At 50.8% G+C, this 19230-nt stretch overlaps 1 protein-coding gene across 4 annotated transcripts in view; it reads right to left on the bottom strand.

Annotated features, from left to right (window-relative positions):
- Window positions 1-17889, bottom strand: part of RFX1 (regulatory factor X1) — a 34888-nt gene extending 16999 nt beyond the window's left edge. For 2 of the 4 annotated variants that reach the window (XM_075346643.1, XM_075346645.1), the window contains exons 1-6: window positions 17603-17889; window positions 14976-15173; window positions 14789-14889; window positions 585-668; window positions 317-391; window positions 121-186 (exon numbers count right to left, since the gene is read on the bottom strand). In XM_075346643.1, coding sequence (XP_075202758.1) covers window positions 121-186; window positions 317-391; window positions 585-668; window positions 14789-14889; window positions 14976-15147 — 498 coding nt within the window. In that variant the 5' untranslated portion in view covers window positions 15148-15173; window positions 17603-17889. The remainder of the gene's footprint in view (window positions 1-120; window positions 187-316; window positions 392-584; window positions 669-14788; window positions 14890-14975; window positions 15174-17602) is intronic. The other 2 variants (XM_075346644.1, XM_075346646.1) reach the window with 1 other exon arrangement.
- Between the last annotated feature and the right edge of the window lie 1341 nt (window positions 17890-19230).

The raw sequence follows: 19230 nt of genomic DNA, 5'->3' as shown, positions 1-19230 counted from the left end.
CAAGGACAAGAGCAGACCTTGTAGCAGTCGATAATAGTAGCCCTACAAGATGGGCATGGGAGACAGATATAGAGCACCGATGCCAGGGGGATAACTCGTCACATAACAGTAGGAGCCCACCTCTTGGGGGGCGCCGTGCACCTGCAGGGGCTGACTCTGTGCCGTCTTCAGGGCCACGCTCTCGCTCTGTAATAGAAAGTAGGATTCATCCTCAGCCGCTCACCATAAGCAAGACTACGGGGAAATGCTGGGAGTATTACTTCTCCGGGGAGGAATAGGTGACTGGTCATGCACTATACATGAGGGGGCCACTTACCTCGGGGGGCGAGTGTGCCGGCTGCTGCACTGGGTGTACCACCAGGGCCTTTGGGGCAGTCTGCACCACCAGGCGCTATAGGAGAGGGAAGAGAGAAGGTGGAGAGGCCCGAATGTCACATTACTCCATTATAGGGGCCGGTGTGACGCACAGCACTATGTCATGGATGGGAAGACATGAAGTCTACACATGGACCAAGTACAAGCTATCAATGTGGATGATATGATGGACGCCGTCACTGGCGGCGGGTGGAGGCACAGTGACATACTTGTTGGGGTACAGATGCTCCAGCCAGCTGCAGGGGGGACACTGCAGTCAGTTTGGGCTGGACCCTGGCTTGTACCAGCAGTCTCTGTGATTGGAGATGAAAGGACAGTGTTACCTGTATGAGCAGTGGAAAGGGTTACACAGCGCGATATAGGAAGGAGCAAGAACCAGGCTAATAGTGCAGAGGGGTAGCCAAGAGTGCAAAGAAGGGGCCTACAGTGCAAAGAAGGGGTCTACAGTGCAGAGGGGGGGCCTACAGTGCAAAGAAGGGGTCTACAGTGCAGAGGGGGGGCCTACAGTGCAGAGGAGGAGCCTACAGTGCAGAGGATGAGCCTACAGTGCAGAGGAGGGGCCTACAGTGCAGAGGAGGGGCCTACAGTGCAGAGGAGGGGCCTACAGTGCAGAGGAGGAGTCTACAGTGCAGAGGAGGAGCCTACAGTGCAGAGGAGGAGCCTACAGTGCAGAGGAGGGGCCTACAGTGCAGAGGAGGAGCCTACAGTGCAGAGGAGGGGCCTACAGTGCAGAGGAGGGGCCTACAGTGCAGAGGAGGGGCCTACAGTGCAGAGGAGGAGCCTACAGTGCAGAGGAGGAGCCTACAGTGCAGAGGAGGGGCCTACAGTGCAGAGGAGGGGCCTACAGTGCAGAGGAGGGGCCTACAGTGCAGAGGAGGGGCCTACAGTGCAGAGGAGGAGCCTACAGTGCAGAGGAGGAGCCTACAGTGCAGAGGAGGGGCCTACAGTGCAGAGGAGGAGCCTACAGTGCAGCGGAGGAGCCTACAGTGCAGAGGAGGAGCCTACAGTGCAGAGGAGCCTACAGTGCAGAGGAGGGGCCTACAGTGCAGAGGAGGAGCCTACAGTGCAGAGGAGGAGCCTACAGTGCAGAGGAGGACCCTACAGTGCAGAGGATGAGCCTACAGTGCAGAGGAGGAGCCTACAGTGCAGAGGAGGGGCCTACAGTGCAGAGGAGGAGCCTACAGTGCAGAGGAGGGGCCTACAGTGCAGAGGAGGAGCCTACAGTGCAGAGGAGGAGCCTACAGTGCAAAGGAGGAGCCTACAGTGCAGAGGAGGAGCCTACAGTGCAGAGGATGAGCCCACAGTGCAGAGGAGGGGCCTACAGTGCAGAGGAGGGGCCTACAGTGCAGAGGAGGAGCCTACAGTGCAGAGGAGGGGCCTACAGTGCAGAGGAGGAGCCTACCGTTCAAAGGAGGAGCCTACAGTGCAGAGGAGTGGCCTACAGTGCAGAGGAGGGGCCTACAGTGCAGAGGAAGGGCCTACAGTGCAGAGGAGGAGCGGAGGGGCAGAGGAGGAGCCTATAGAACAGAAAAGGAGCCTACAATACAGAGGAGGAGCCTATAGTACAGAAGAAGCACCTATACTACAGAGGAGAATCCTACATAACAGAGGATGAGTCTATAGTACAAAGATGGCACCTACTCAAACACACGGCTCACATGTGGCCCCTTTGGCTGCTTCTTGTAGCCCACAGGCACATGCCTCCCTTGATGGCCACCAGCGCTTTATTTCAGATGAACATAATGCCGGCGCTGCGCAGAGTCAAGCTCTCTCTGGACAACTATTCCAATGGCAACCGCCGGCCAATTAGAGGCAAGCAGCTGATGCGTATGGGGATAATGATGGGAGACAATGATGGGCACATTACTACAGGATGGGGACAAGGATGGGCACATTACTACAAGGAGAACAGGACGGGGGACATTACTAAAAAATGTTGGCCAAAATTACTATATGGTGCCAATTGTAAAACTATATTACAAGAAAGGGATAAAACATAAAAAAAAAAAAAAAAAATGAAAATAAAGCACATTTTTTACCATCAAAAATGTGTTTTTTGTTTTTATATTTAAACAAAAAAGGTGCACATTTCTTATAATAAACAAGCGAAAAATGTTCAAAAAGCAGTGATCCAAATTTGTACACAAAATAAAATATGGTACCAAAAAAAAATGTTGCTTTGTCCTGCAAAAAATGCGCCCCATCCCTCAAATTATTATTTTTCTATATGTGGCCCATATACCCACCCCTGGTACAGAGGATGAGCACACAGTGCAGAGGAGGGGTCTACAGAACAGAGGAGGGGGATACAGTACAAGGGAGGTGCTTACAGTGCAGAGGAGCCTATAGTACAGACGAGAATCCTATAGTACAGAGAAGGAATCACCTACAGAATATATATATACAGTGCCTTGTGAAAGTATTCGGCCCCCTTGAATTTTTCAACTTTTTCTCACATTTCAGGCTTCAAACATAAAGATAAAAGAAGCGAATTTTGTTACTTACCGTAAATTCCTTTTCTTCTAGCTCCAATTGGGAGACCCAGACGATTGGGTGTATAGCTACTGCCTCCGGAGGCCACACAAAGCATTACACTAAAAAGTGTAAGGCCCCTCCCCTTCTGGCTATACACCCCCCGTGGGATCACGGGCTTGCTCAGTTTTAGTGCTAAAGCAAGAAGGAGGAAAGCCAATAACTGGTTTAAACAAATTCAATCCGAAGTAACATCGGAGAACTGAAACCGTTCAACATGAACAACATGTGTACCCGAACAACCAAAAATCCCGAAGGAAACAGGGCGGGTGCTGGGTCTCCCAATAGGAGCTAGAAGAAAAGGAATTTACGGTAAGTAACAAAATTCCCTTCTTCTTCGGCGCTCCATTGGGAGACCCAGACGATTGGGACGTCCAAAAGCAGTCCCTGGGTGGGTAAATTAATACCTCATGTTAGAGCTGTAAAACAGCCCTTCCCTACAAGGAGGCAACCGCCGCCTGCAGGACTCTTCTACCTAGGCTGGCATCCGCCTAAGCGTAGGTATGCACCTGACAATGCTTGGTGAAAGTGTGCAGACTCGACCAGGTAGCTGCCTGGCACACCTGCTGAGCCGTAGCCTGGTGCTGTAATGCCTAGGGCGCACCCACGGCTCTGGTAGAATGGGCTTTCAGCCCTGATGGAACCGGAAGCCCAGCAGAGCAGTAGGCTTCAAGAATTGGTTCCTTGATCCATCGAGCCAGGGTGGATTTGGAAGCCTGCGACTCTTTACGCTGATTAGCGACAAGCACAGAGAGTGCATCCGAGCGGCGCAGAGGCGCCGTGCGGGAATGTAGATTCTGAGTGCTCTCACCAGATCCAACAAATGCAAATCCATTTCATATCGATGAAATGGATGAGGCAAAAGGAAGGTAAGGAGATATCCTGATTGAGATGAAAGGGGGATACCACCTTAGGGAGAACTCCGGAATCGGGCGCAGCACTGCCTTGCCTTGGTGAAACACCAGGAAGGAAGCTTTTGGATGACAGCGCTGCTAGCTCGGACACTCTCCCAAGAGACGTGACCGCTACCAGAAAGGCCTCTTTCTGGGAAAGTCGAGAGAGTGAAACATCTCTCAGAGGCTCGAAGGGCGGCTTCTGGAGAGCAATTAGTACCCTGTTCAGATCCCATGGGTCCAACGGCCGTTTGTACAGAGGGACAATGTGACAAACCTCCTGCAGGAACGTGTGTACCTGAGGAAGTGGTGCTAGGCGCTTCTGAAGAATACAGATAGCGCTGAGACTTGTCCTTTAAGGGAGCCGAGTGACAACCTTTTTCCAAACCAGATTGCAGGAAGGAAGGAAAAGTAGGGAATGCAAATGGGCAGGGAGACACTCCCTGAGCAGAGCACTAAGAGAAGAATATCCTCCACATCCTGTGGTAGATCTTGGCAGACGTCGGTTTTCTAGTCTGTCTCATGGTGGCAATGACGTCCTGAGATAATCCTGAAGACGCTAGGATTCAGGACTCAAAGGCCATACCGTTAGGTTCAGGGCCGTAGAATTCAGATGGAAAAAACGGCCCTTGGGACAGCAAGTCTGGCCGGGCTGGTAGTGCCCACGGTTGGCAGACCGTGAGATGCCACAGATCCGGGGACTACGACCTCCTCGGCCAGTCTGTGGCGATGAGGCTGGCGCGGCGGCAAACGGACCTGATGTTGCGTAGCCCTCTGGGCAGCAGTGTCAGAGGGGGAAACACATAGGTAGCTGGAACTGCGACCAAACCTGAACTAAGGCGTCTGCCGCCAGAGCTCTTTGATCGTGATACCGCGCCATGAAAATCGGAACCTTGTTGTTGTGCCGAGACGCTATTAGGTCGACGTTCAGCATCCCCCAGCGTTGACAGATTTCCTGAAAACCGTCCGGGTGAAGATACCCTTCCCCTGCGTCCATACCCTGGCAACTGAGGAAGTCTGCTTCCCAGTTTTCTGCGCCCGGGATGTGAACTGCGGATATGGTGGATGCTCTGTCTTCCACCCCCATCAGACTCCGCCGGACTTCCTGGGAGGCTTGCCGACTGCGTGTTCCGCCTTGGTGGTAGATGTATGCCACCGCTGTGGAGTTGTCCGACTGAATTCGGATGTGTGTGCTTTCCAGCCACGGCTGGAAGGCTTGCAGGGCAAGATACACTGCCCAGATTTCCAGCACATTGATTTGAAGGATGGACTCCTCTGAAGAGAGTCCTTGACCGTCTGAGAAGGGGGACGTTCCTTCTAGGGACGTCGACTTCCCATCCCATTGGCAAAGAATGCCACATTGGAGTGGACGCAGATGAAACTGCGCGAAAGTGACTGCCTCTGCATGAGGCGTGTTAAGGGGTGTGACTGGCCGGGAAGGAGAGACTGCACCCCCTTCTGTAGTGAACGCTGTTTGTCCAGCGGAAGCTTCACTATCGCTGAGGGAGCGTGACACTCCATGCCCAGATATGTCAGCGATTGGGTCGGTGTCAGATTTAACCTTGAGAAGTTGATGATCCACCCGAAACTCTGGAGAGTCTCCAGCGCTACGCTCAGGCTGTGTTGGCATGCCTCTTGAGAGGGTGCCTTGACAAGTCGACCGTCCAAGGAAGGATCACCGAGTGACCCTGAGAGTGCAGGACTGCTCCCACTGCTGCCCTGAACTTGGTGAAAACCCGTAGGGCTGTCGCCAGACCGAAGGGCAGGGTTACGAACTGAAGATGCTCGTCTTCAATAACGAAACGTAGCAAACGTTGGTGCTCTGGAGCAATCGGCACGTGGAGATAAGCATCCTGATGTCTATTGATGCTAGGAAATCTCCTTGAGACATTGAGGCAATGACGGAGCGGAGGGATGCCATCCGGAACCGCCTGGCCTTCACGTGCTTGTTGAGCAGTTTTAGGTCCCCCACATTCAGATTGGAGGAAAAACCGTGTCTTGTTCCTGAAGAGGAACAGGAATTACCACTCCTTCTGCCTGCAGAAGAGCATCGGCTCGGTGGGTAGGTGGGGAAGTTCTGAAGAATCGAGCCGGAGGCCGAGAACAGAACTCTATCCTGTACACGTGAGACACAATGTCTCTCACCCACCGGTCTGTGACCTGTGGCAGCTAAATGTCGCCAAGGCGAGAGAGTCTGCCACCAACCGCGGATGCGGAGAGAGAGCTTAAAGTCATGAGGAGACCGCCTTGGAAGCGGTTCCTCTGGCTGCCTTCCTTGGGCGTGATTGAGGCCGCCTGGAATCTGAGCCCCTCTGAGCCTTTTGAGCCCTTTTGGACTAGGACAATTTGGACCTGCCCGAGCCTGGGAAGGACCGAGACCTCGACTGTCTCTCTCGGACAGCATTAATAGGGTAAGTCGCAATGCAGACATTGCGAGGATAAGGACGCTACCTGCGGCACAGATGTACCTGTGCTCAAGACCAGCTGCGCAAGACCAGCTGACATAGCTTAGAGTGCCCATACGGCTGCGAATGCTGGAGCAACCGACACGCCGATAGCTTCATAGACAGATTTCAACCAGAGGTCCATCTGTCTGTCAATGGCATCTTTAAATGAAGTCCCATCTCCACTGCAACTATGGATCTAGCCGCAAGCCTGGGGATTGGGGGATCCACCTTTGGACCCTGGGTCCAGCGCCTGACCACGTCAGGGGGAAAGGGATAACCTGTATCCTTAATACATTTGGAGAAACGCTTACTGGTAAGCGTGGTGATTCTGCACTGCTTCTCTGAAGTCAGCGTGGCCAGAAAAGTACTCAATGTACGCTTGAGATACTGAAATGGGATTTCTCCTGCTGGGAAGCTGACTCCTCCACTGAAGGAGCTGAGGGAGAGATATCCAACCTGCCATTGCTGGACGCTATAAGATCATTCATCATGGCGTCACCATCCGGTGTATCCGGATTGAGAGCGGTGTCAGGATCAAAGTCCTGATCAGCTACGTCTGCCTCATCATACAGAGAGTCCTCTGCTGTGACCCTGACTAGTGATGAGGCCGAGTGCCGCTCCCAGCGAGCCCGCTTAGGCTGTCTGGGACTGTCGTCCGTGTCAGAGCCTTCACCCTGGAATGCCTGGGACCCCCCCGGAGCACTGATTTTGTTCCAAATGAGGGTGGCCAGGGAGCAATGATCAAGATTGCCCATGGCCTGTCTGGACTGCAAGTCACTATCCCATGACAATCTATCAGCCGAAACTGCAACACCGTCCCTGTCCATGGACAGGGTTCACAGGTGGTTCCTTTGGCCACCTCTAGTAGAGACCCCGGCTGACCAAGTGCTACAGGGGAACATTGCACACAACGGGGGTCAGTGGAACCTGCCGGTGGAACAGTATCACATGCAGTAAAAGCAGCATAGAAAGCCTGTGTTGCTTTTTTGCTGCTGTAGTCTAGCCATCTAGGAGCATATAGCCAAGAATAGCGACCGTACAGTGCAATGTATAGCATACAAGCATAAAGTACAAATGAGCACTTCAGCACATGCAATATGAGCAGCCTAGAAAAACTGTGCCTTAGCACCCTTGCTTTTTTGCTGCTGTAGACTAGCCATCTAGGAGAATATCGCCAAGAATAGCGACCGTACAGTGCAATGTATAGCATACAAGCATAAAGTACAAATGAGCACTTCAGCACATGCAATATGAGCAGCTTAGAAAGCCTGTGCCTTGGCACCCTTGCTTTTTTGCTGCCGTAGACTAGCCATCTAGGAGAATATCGCCAAGAATAGCGACCGTACAGTGCAGTGTATAGCATACAAGCATAAAGTACAAATGAGCACTTCAGCACATGCAATACAAGCAGCCTAGAAAAACTGTGCCTTAGCACCTTTGCTTTTTTGCTGCTGTAGTCTAGCCATTCTAGGAGAATATAGCCAAGAATAGCGACCGTACCGTGCAATGTATAGTATACAAGCATAAGTACAAATGAACACTTCAGCACATGCAATACAAGCAGCATAGAAAGCCTGTGCCTTAGCACCCTTGCTTTTTGCTGCTGTTGTCTCGCCATCTAAGAGGGCATATAGCCAAAAATAGCGACCTACAGTGCAGTGTAAGCATAAAATACAAATGGACACAACGGTATTTAGTGGGGTCAGCACTTCAGGTGCTGCTTACCGCCCGCCTATAGGCGGGTGTGTGGTCGCCAGAGTCCTGTGACTGGTTGCCCAGAGCTTGTCTCCGTTCTCCAGCTCGGACTGCAGGAATGGCTGCCGGCGTCCTTCTCCAGCTCGTGTGACGAGGGGCGGGCCGTGGGCGTGCCCCAGGCAAGAGCGGGAAACCGGCGTCCCACTGTGTCCAGTGAAGTGGGCTGGAGAATGCAAAGCAGACTCCAGCCCTCGGCGCTGACTTACTGTACAGCGTCCCGCCTCTCCCCTGACTGGCAGGGCTGGGGGCGGGAACGAAACGAAAACTAGGCCGCAAAGCCGGGGACTCGAGTAATAAGCGCGGCCGTCCTATGTGCACGGCCAGCGCGGAGTCCCCGGCGCACCACAAGTCCCAGCCGCGCCACAGTGTAAAAACACCCAGCAGCGGCCCGGCGCGGCAGTTCCCAATACATAAATTCACACAGCAAAGCTGCCGTGAATAATAGCACGAGCGCTCCGCGCTGTTGTCCCCGGCGCACTAGCACTCCCAGCAATGCTGGTGTGTGTGTGCGCGATGTGTACGGGGACACAGAGTACCTTAATGTAGCAGGGCCTGTCCCTGACGATACTCAGCTCCATATCCAGCAGGTTCTCTGGGTCTGTGGATGGAGCCCGGTCTCAGTGCCTGGAGACCTGTAAGATCCCACTTCACCCAGAGCCCTGAGGGGGGATGGGGAAGGAAAACAGCATGTGGGCTCCAGCCTCCGTACCCGCAATGGGTACCTCAACCTTAACAAACACCCGACAAAAGTGGGGTGAGAAGGGAGCATGCTGGGGGCCCCATATGGGCCCACTTTTCTTCCATCCGACATAGTCAGCAGCTGCTGCTGACTAAAAACAGTGGAGCTATGCGTGGATGTCTGACCTCCTTTGCACAAAGCAGAAAACTGGTGAGCCAGTGATCCCACGGGGGGTGTATAGCCAGAAGGGGAGGGGCCTTACACTTTTTAGTGTAATGCTTTGTGTGGCCTCCGGAGGCAGTAGCTATACACCCAATCGTCTGGGTCTCCCAATGGAGCGCCGAAGAAATGTTAATATTATGGTGAAGAATCAACAACAAGTGACACAATTGTGAAGGTGGACACATTTTTTTGGCTTATTTTAAGCTTTTTTTAAAAAAAATAAAGAACTGAAAATTGTGGCGTGCAATATTATTCACCCCCTTTACTTTCAGTGCAGCAAACTCCCTCCAGAAGTTAATTGAGGATCTCTGAATGATCCAATGTTGTCCTAAATGACTGATGATAAATATAAGCCCCTGTGTGTGATCAAGTCTCCGCATAAATGCACCTGCTCTATGATAGTCTCAGGGTTCTGTGTAAAGCACAGAGAGCATCATGAAGACCAAGGAACACAACAGGCAGGTCCGTGACACTGTTGTGGAGAAGTTTAAAGCAGGATTTGGTTACAAAAAGATTTCCAAAACTTTAACATCCCAAGGAGCCCTGTGCAAGTGATCATATTGAAATGGAAGGAGGATCATACCACTGCAAATCTACCAAGACCCGGCCTCCATCCAAACTATCATCTCACACAAGGAGAAGACTGATCAGAGATGCAGCCAAGAGGCCCATGATCACTCTGGATGAACTGCAGAGATCTACAGCTGAGGTGGGAGAGTCTGTCCATAGGACAACAATCAGTCGTACACTGCACAAATCTGGCCTTTATGGAAGAGTGGCAAGAAGAAAGCCATTTCTCAAAGATATCCATAAAAAGTGTTGTTTAAAGTTTGCCACAAGCCACCTGGGAGACACACCAAACATGTGGAAGAAGGTGCTCTGGTCAGATGAAACCAAAATCAAACTATTTGGGCACAATGCCAAACGATATGTTGTTTGGGGTAAAAGCAACACAGCTCATCACCCTGAACACACCATCCCCACTGTCAAACATGGTGGTGGCAGCATCATGGTTTGGGCCTGCTTTTCTTCAGCAGGGAGGGAATGGTTAAAATTGATGGGAAGATGGATGGAGCCAAATACAGAACCATTCTTGAAGAAAACCTGTTGGAGTCTGCAAAAGACCTGAGACTGGGACGGAGATTTGTCTTCCAACAAAACAATGATCCCAAACAAAGCAAAATCTACAATGGAATGGTTCACAAATAAATGTATCCAGGTGTTAGAATGGCCAAGTCACAGTCCAGACCTGAACCCAATAGAGAATCTGTGGAAAGAGCTGAAAACTGCTGTTCACAAACGCCTCCATCCAACCTCACTCAGCTCCAGCTGTTTACAAAGGAAGAATGGGCAAGAATTTGAGTCTCTCCATGTGCAAAACTGATAGACACATACCCCAAGAGACTGCAGCTGTAATCGCAGCAAAAGGGGGCGCTACAAAGTATTAACTTACAGGGGATGAATAATATTGCACGCCACAATTGTCAGTTATTTATGTTTTAAAAAAGTTTAAAATAAGCAATAAATATCGTTCACCTTCACAATTGTGTCCACTTGTTGTTGATTCTTCACCAGAACATTAACATTTTTATCTTTATGTTTGAAGCCTGAAATGTGGGAAAAGGTTGAAAAATTCAAGGGGATGAATACTTTTGCAAGGCACTGTGTGTGTGTGTATATATATATATATATATATATATATATATATATATATATATATATATATACGCTACAGAATAGGACCCTAAAATACAGGAGCCTAGAAAGTACAGGAGAGCTTAAAGTACAGATGAGGAGCCTACAGTACAGAGGTGGAGCTTATAGTACAGAGGTGGAGCCTATAGTGTAGAGGTGGAGCGTATAGTGTAGAGGTGGAGCCTATAGTGCAGAGGTGGAGCCTATAGTGCAGAGGTGGAGCCTATAGTACAGAGGTGGAGCCTATAGTACAGAGGTGGAGCTTATAGTACAGAGGTGGAGCTTATAGTACAGATGTGAAGCCTATAGTATAGAGGTGGAGCTTATAGTGCAGAGGTGGAGCTTATAGTGCAGAGGTGGAGCTTATAGTGCAGAGGTGGAGCCTATAGTACAGAGGTGGAGCCTATAGTACAGAGGTGGAGCCTATAGTACAGAGGTGGAGCTTATAGTACAGAGGTGGAGCTTATAGTGCAGAGGTGGAGCTTATAGTGCAGAGGTGGAGCTTATAGTACAGAGGTGGAGCTTATAGTACAGAGATGGAGCTTATAGTGCAGAGGTGGAGCTTATAGTGCAGAGGTGGAGCTTATAGTGCAGAAATGGAGCTTATAGTGCAGAGGTGGAGCTTATAGTACAGAGGTGGAGCTTATAGTACAGAGGTGGAGCTTACAGTACAGAGGTGGAGCTTACAGTACAGAGGTGGAGCTTATAGTACAGAGGTGGAGCTTATAGTACAGAGGTGGAGCTTATACTGCAGAGGTGGAGCTTATAGTACAGAGGTGGAGCTTACAGTACAGAGGTGGAGCTTATAGTACAGAGGTGGAGCTTATAGTGCAGAGGAGCCTACAGTACAGAGGAGGAGCCTACAGTACAGAGGTGGAGCTTATAGTACAGAGGTGGAGCTTATAATGCAAAGGTGGAGCTTATAGTGCAGAGGTGGAGCTTATAGTGCAGAGGTGGAGCTTATAGTGCAGAGGTGGAGCTTATAGTACAGAGGTGGAGCTTATAGTGCAGAGGAGCCTACAGTACAGAGGAGGAGCCTACAGTACAGAGGAGGAGTCTACAGTACAGAGGAGGAGCATACAGTACAGAGGTGGAGCTTATAGTGCAGAGGTGGAGCTTATAGTGCAGAGGTGGAGCTTATAGTGCAGAGGTGGAGCTTATAGTACAGAGGTGGAGCTTATAGTACAGAGGTGGTGCTTATAGTACAGAGGTGGAGCTTATAGTACAGAGGTGGAGCTTATAGTACAGAGGTGGAGCTTATAGTACAGAGGTGGAGCTTATAGTGCAGAGGTGGAGCTTATAGTGCAGAGGTGGAGCTTATAGTACAGAGGTGGAGCTTATAGTACAGAGGTGGTGCTTATAGTACAGAGGTGGAGCTTATAGTACAGAGGTGGAGCTTATAGTACAGAGGTGGAGCTTATAGTGCAGAGGTGGAGCTTATAGTGCAAAGGTGGAGCTTATAGTGCAAAGGTGGAGCTTATAGTGCAAAGGTGGAGCTTATAGTGCAGAGGTGGCGCTTATAGTACAGAGGTGGCGCTTATAGTACAGAGGTGGCGCTTATAGTACAGAGGTGGAGCTTATAGTACAGAGGTGGAGCTTATAGTACAGAGGTGGAGCTTATAGTACAGAGGTGGAGCTTATAGTACAGAGGTGGAGCTTATAGTACAGAGGTGGAGCTTATAGTACAGAAATGGAGCTTATAGTACAGAGGTGGAGCTTATAGTACAGAGGTAGAGCTTATAGTACAGCGGTAGAGCTTATAGTGCAGAGGTGGAGCTTATAGTGCAGAGGTGGAGCTTATAGTGCAGAGGTGGAGCTTATAGTACAGAGGTGGCGCTTATAGTACAGAGGTGGAGCTTATAGTACAGAGGTGGAGCTTATAGTACAGAGGTGGAGCTTATAGTACAGAGGTGGAGCTTATAGTACAGAGGTGGAGCTTATAGTGCAGAGGTGGAGCTTATAGTGCAGAGGAGGAGCTTATAGTGCATAGGTGGAGCTTATAGTGCAGAGGTGGAGCTTATAGTGCAGAGGAGGAGCTTATAGTGCAGAGGAGGAGCTTATAGTGCAGAGGAGGAGCTTATAGTGCAGAGGTGGAGCTTATAGTGCAGAGGTGGAGCTTATAGTGCAGAGGTGGAGCTTATAGTGCAGAGGTGGAGCTTATAGTGCAGAGGTGGAACTTATAGTGCAGAGGTGGAGCTTATAGTGCAGAGGTGGAGCTTATAGTGCAGAGGTGGAGCTTATAGTACAGAGATGGAGCCTACAGTACAGAGGTGGAGCCTATAGTACAGATGAGGGGAATATAGTGCAGAGGTGGAGCTTATAGTGCAGAGGTGGAGCTTATAGTGCAGAGGTGGAGCTTATAGTGCAGAGGTGGAGCAAAAAAGTGCAGAGGTGGAGCTTATAGTGCAGAGGTGGAGCTTATAGTACAGAGGTGGAGCTTATAGTACAGAGGTGGAGCTTATAGTACAGAGGTGGAGCTTATAGTACAGAGGTGGAGCTTATAGTGCAGAGGTGGAGCTTATAGTGCAGAGGAGGAGCTTATAGTGCAGAGGTGGAGCTTATAGTGCAGAGGAGGAGCTTATAGTGCAGAGGAGGAGCTTATAGTGCAGAGGAGGAGCTTATAGTGCAGAGGAGGAGCTTATAGTGCAGAGGTGGAGCTTATAGTGCAGAGGTGGAGCTTATAGTGCAGAGGTGGAGCTTATAGTGCAGAGGTGGAGCTTATAGTGCAGAGGTGGAACTTATAGTGCAGAGGTGGAGCTTATAGTGCAGAGGTGGAGCTTATAGTGCAGAGGTGGAGCTTATAGTACAGAGATGGAGCCTACAGTACAGAGGTGGAGCCTATAGTACAGATGAGGGGAATATAGTGCAGAGGTGGAGCTTATAGTGCAGAGGAGGAGCTTATAGTGCAGAGGAGGAGCTTATAGTGCAGAGGAGGAGCTTATAGTGCAGAGGAGGAGCTTATAGTGCAGAGGAGGAGCTTATAGTGCAGAGGAGGAGCTTATAGTGCAGAGGTGGAGCTTATAGTGCAGAGGTGGAGCTTATAGTGCAGAGGTGGAACTTATAGTGCAGAGGTGGAACTTATAGTACAGAGGAGGAGCTTATAGTACAAAGGTGGAGCTTATAGTACAGAGGTGGAGCTTATACTGCAGAGGAGGAGCCTATAGTGCAGAGGTGGAGCTTATAGTGCAGAGGTGGAGCTTATAGTACAGAGGTGGAGCCTATAGTACAGAGGTGGAGCTTATAGTGCAGAGGTGGAGCTTATAGTACAGAGGAGGAGCCTACAGTACAGAGGTGGAGCTTATAGTGCAGAGGTGGAGCTTATAGTGCAGAGGTGGAGCTTATAGTACAGAGGTGGAGCTTATAGTGGAGAGGTGGAGCTTATAGTACAGAGGTGGAGCTTATAGTGGAGAGGTGGAGCTTATAGTGGAGAGGTGGAGCTTATAGTGCAGAGGTGGAGCTTATAGTGCAGAGGTGGAGCTTATAGTACAGAGGTGGAGCTTATAGTACAGAGGTGGAGCTTATAGTACAGAGGTGGAGCTTATAGTACAGAGGTGGAGCTTATAGTACAGAGGTGGAGCTTATAGTACAAAGGAGGAGCTTATAGTGCAGAGGAGGAGCTTATAGTGCAGAGGAGGAGCCTACAGTACAGAGGTGGAGCCTATAGTGCAGAGGTGGAGCTTATAGTACAGAGGAGGAGCTTATAATACAGAAGAGGAGCTTATAGTGTATATCTTTTACATACGGAGGTTATCATGTAAAGGAAGAGTTCATAGTACGGAAGAGACGGCAGGGCAGGAGGGAGGATGAAATCATGTTCCTAGATATGTTATGACCAATTAGAAACATCGGAAAAAAGCCCAAGATCTCACAAGCTGCGTACATAGGCTGAGCCTGACTTCTACAGCTTTGTGTTTTGAATCTCCGTTATATTGGAGACCTCTGCTTGCTGTCTCCTCTGGTGTATATTTGCAGGATCTGCACCTGACCAGGCCTTGTCTATAGGACAGCCAGACGAGGACTGACAGCTCCGACCTATCTGCAGCACACTGCAGCTGTGTGAGCAGGACGGCTCTGAATGTAACAAGTGCAGAAACATTGGAGATGAGGAGGAATCAAAGCAAAGTACAGAGTATCTTCACATACATAAACCCTTCGGGCTATGCCGCTCTGACCCTGCCAGGGGCTGGTACCTGCTGTGCTGCCTGCACTTGCTGCACCACCTGTGTGGGCACGGCCGTCTGCGTGGTGGAGGACCCTCCGGGGCTCAGCTCACCCTCTCTCATGGAGTTGTCTGGAGGACAGAAGTGGCAGTGCGCGCTGATCAGAGCAAAGTGGCGGCCATGTCTGTATGTGATGTATCCTCACACTCATACTCACCGGAGACAGTCACCACTATGTACTGCTGCGGTGCCGGGGTCTGCGGGCCGGCTGTCTGCGCGGTGGGTGCTGGTGGAGTCACCTGCAGTTCTGCCACATACTGCTGGGAGGTGCTCTGAGCCGAGGAAGGTGGCGTCGCCTGGAGTTCTGTCACGTAGGCCTGGGTAGCCATGGTGGCCGGCGAGAGAGTCACGTTCTCTGTGGGGACACAATAACATAACATCACAATGAGATTCATTTAAGCCTTCACTTAAATCTGTTCTGATGTTCCCCCATGATTTACACTGCAGCACTACCCATTCTGAGGCAGTGGCTGAGGTGACGGTGCTGTATGTACTGATGGTGGCTGAGGTGATGGTGCTGTATGTACTGATGGTGACTGAGGTGACGGTGCTGTATGTACTGATGGTGGCTGAGGTGACGGTGCTGTATGTACTGATGGTGGCTGAGGTGACGGTGCTGTATGTACTGATGGTGGCTGAGGTGACGGTGCTGTATGTACTGATGGTGGCTGAGGTGACGGTGCTGTATGTACTGATGGTGGCTTAGGTGACGGTGCTGTATGTACTGATGGGGGCTGAGGTGACGGTGCTGTATGTACTGATGGTGGCTGAGGTGACGGTGCTGTATGTACTGATGGGGGCTGAGGTGACGGTGCTGTATGTACTGATGGGGGTTGAGGTGACGGTGCTGTATGTACTGATGGTGGCTGAGGTGACGGTGCTGTATGTACTGATGGTGGCTGAGGTGACGGTGCTGTATGTACTGATGGGGGCTGAGGTGACGGTGCTGTATGTACTGATGGTGACTGAGGTGACGGTGCTGTATGTACTGATGGTGGCTGAGGTGACGGTGCTGTATGTACTGATGGGGGCTGAGGTGACGGTGCTGTATGTACTGATGGTGGCTGAGGTGACAGTGCTGTATGTACTGATGGCGGCTGAGGTGATGGTGCTGTGAGTACTGATGGGGGCTGAGGTGACGGTGCTGTGAGTACTGATGGTGGCTGAGGTGACGGTGTTGTGAGTACTGATGGGGGTTGCGGTGATGGTGCTGTGAGTACTGATGGTGACTGAGGTGACGGTGCTGTATATACTGATGGGGGTTGAGGTGATGGTGCTGTGTGTACTGATGGCTGCTGAGGTGACGGTGCTGTATGTACTGATGGCGGCTTAGGTGACGGTGCTGTGTGTACGGATAGCGGCTGAGGTGACGGTGCTGTATATACTGATGGTGGTGGAGGTGATGGTGCTGGGTGTACTGATGGCGGCTGAGGTGACCGTGCTGTATGTACTGATGGCGGCTGAGATGACGGTGCTGTATGTACTGATGGCGGCTGAGGTGACGGTGCTGTATGTACTGATGGCGGCTGAGGTGACGCTGCTGTATATACTGATAGCGGCTGAGGTGACGGTGCTGTTTGTACTGATGGTGGCTGAGGTGACGGTGCTGTATGTACTGATGGGGGCTGAGGCGACGGTGCTGTATGTACTGATGGCGGCTGAGGTGACGGTGCTGTATGTACTGATGGCGGCTGAGGTGACGGTGCTGTATATACTGATAGCGGCTGAGGTGACGGTGCTGTTTGTACTGATGGTGGCTGAGCTGACGGTGCTGTATGTACTGATGGGGGCTGAGGTGACGGTGCTGTATGTACTGATGGTGGCTGAGGTGACGGTGCTGTATGTACTGATGGCGGCTGAGATGACGGTGCTGTATGTACTGATGGCGGCTGAGGTGACAGTGCTGTATGTACTGATGGCGGCTGAGGTGACGCTGCTGTATATACTGATAGCGGCTGAGGTGACGGTGCTGTTTGTACTGATGGTGGCTGAGGTGACGGTGCTGTATGTACTGATGGGGGCTGAGGCGACGGTGCTGTATGTACTGATGGCGGCTGAGGTGACGGTGCTGTATGTACTGATGGCGGCTGAGGTGACGGTGCTGTATATACTGATAGCGGCTGAGGTGACGGTGCTGTATGTACTGATGGTGGCTGAGGTGACGGTGCTGTATGTACTGATGGGGGCTGAGGTGACGGTGCTGTATATACTGATAGCGGCTGAGGTGACGGTGCTGTTTGTACTGATGGTGGCTGAGGTGTTTTTGCACTGCCCCACACAACACCGAGGCTTAGCTGCTGTAAACTCCAGTCTCCGGAGCCCTGCTCCCCAGCTTCTCTGCACTGTAAGGTCACAGGTGACACGTCCACCATATGTTCCCTCACAGTCCCTGCAGCCGGACGTCCTGCCCCTGTCTGCCCGCCCTGACCTCTACAACTGACACAACTCTGCCCCTAAGGGCAAACATTACACGTAGAGACTAATTCTTGTCACTGCATTGGTCTCTTCCAACCCCCCTTCATTATGCGACTACTTAGTACAAGCGAGGCTCCGCCCCCTGAGCGACAGCTAGCCAATCAATACTCGTAAAGATGTCTCCATGACAACAGCTACGCCTCCTTCCTTCTCAGGTTTCCATGGTGACGCGCGGCCTGCTCCTCTCTCCCGCTCGCACCAGGCGCCGCCATTTTAGAAAGGGGAGGGGTGGCCAAACCGTTTGACGTCGTCATAACGACCGAGTGTTGCTCGGTTTTCGGTGTTTGCGCCACTCTCGGGGACACCTACCTAGCGGCTGTTTTGCTGTCACAGCGCTGTGTCAGGTAACTTATCGGGCGGTTCCGGCTTCTCTCCACTGCTGGATCCCGGGGAGTGCCCGGTGGGAAAATACGAACGACCCCACCCTGCTGGTAACGGACACACCGAATATGTAACGAGGTTACCGAACCCTGGGTGTCGGGGCGGTTGTTGTTGTTGATTCCCGTTGCCGGGGTTCTTGTCGCCACGACTACCGTGGTTATGGCCGCTCCGTCCCTCACCCGGGCAACTGTTGCTACCGTCCCTCCCCTTCTTTCCTGTCGTCAACGAAGGGGAAGCGAAGAGCGATCTGATTGGTCTGTTGATCTGTCAATCAAATCGTGACGCACAACCCCGGTTAGGAAATAACAAGTGTCTGTCAGAAGCAGGAGGCGGTGGCTTTCAGGGTGTGACGAGCTCTGATTGGTGCAGCACTTGTCCATCATTAGCACTCCTATTCTGATTGGATGGTGCGTGTCACACCTCCCGTGATACCATGGAAACTGTCGCCTTCTTTCCAGAGTTTGATTGGACGCGGCTGGATTCCTGTCATATTATGACTGGCCGGGAGCAGCTGTCACTTATTGATGCGCATGCGCGGAGAATAGAGACTTCTGGGAATTGTAGTTTCTGATGTCCACGTCGTCTCACGTGCTCTGAGTGATAAGTTCCACATGTCTGCAGGAGGACTGGTGGTTGTGGACGAATCTTATGGGTTAACTCCTTTTATATTTCCAAAGAGTTGACATTTGCAGGCATATGGCATTATTTTTTTTTTTATTCATTTTACATTGGGGCAATGAATGTTTGTGTTTTAAAACAAGTAAAATATATCTTTGTACCGTGTTAGCCAGTAGAGATAAAAAAAATTGTTTAAAAGAACAGAGAGTCCTCAGTGGTTGATACCTTTTAATGGCTAACTGAAAAGATGGTAATAATTGCAAGCTTTCGAGACTACTCAGGTCTCTTCATCAGGCATGGTATAACACAAAATCTGAAGAGTCACGTATTTATACACAACAGGACTTAGAATTACTGCACTATTCTAAGTCCTGTTGTGTATAAATACGTGACTCTTCAGATTTTGTGTTATACCATGCCTGATGAAGAGACCTGAGTAGTCTCGAAAGCTTGCAATTATTACCATCTTTTCAGTTAGCCATTAAAAGGTATCAACCACTGAGGACTCTCTGTTCTTTTAAACAATTTTTTTTGTGTTTTAAAACGTATTATTTCCTCTTTTTTTCTATATATTTTTTGTAGACCGGATCTTGTGGCTTGTTTGGTGCATGGTGCGGGCGCTGCTCATAGCCTGCATGCTGGGAAGGGGCGATACAGGGAGTCATGGAACAATCAGACCACCGCAAGCTCAAGTGGTGCTTTAAATCTAAGCCCCCCCTGACCCCTGTCATGTACTCCCCTTGTGGCAGCTTCAGCCTCTATCGCATCCGCTGTGGTTGGTCTTCTGACCTCAAACTGAGGTTTGTGACCTGCTGGCAGCTATACTGTTTCATGGAGCCGAAGGTCACAACTTGATACAAGTCTATGAGAGCCTCCCTCTGGCTCTCATAGACTTTTATTGAGACCTGATGACGTTTGACTCTTGGCTAGTCAGACGT

This window comes from Anomaloglossus baeobatrachus, chromosome 4 (assembly GCF_048569485.1).
Source record: "Anomaloglossus baeobatrachus isolate aAnoBae1 chromosome 4, aAnoBae1.hap1, whole genome shotgun sequence".
Classification (NCBI taxonomy): Eukaryota; Metazoa; Chordata; class Amphibia; order Anura; family Aromobatidae; genus Anomaloglossus; species Anomaloglossus baeobatrachus.
Note: the sequence above shows the minus strand (reverse complement) of the source record. Positions and strands in the feature narration are given on the sequence as shown.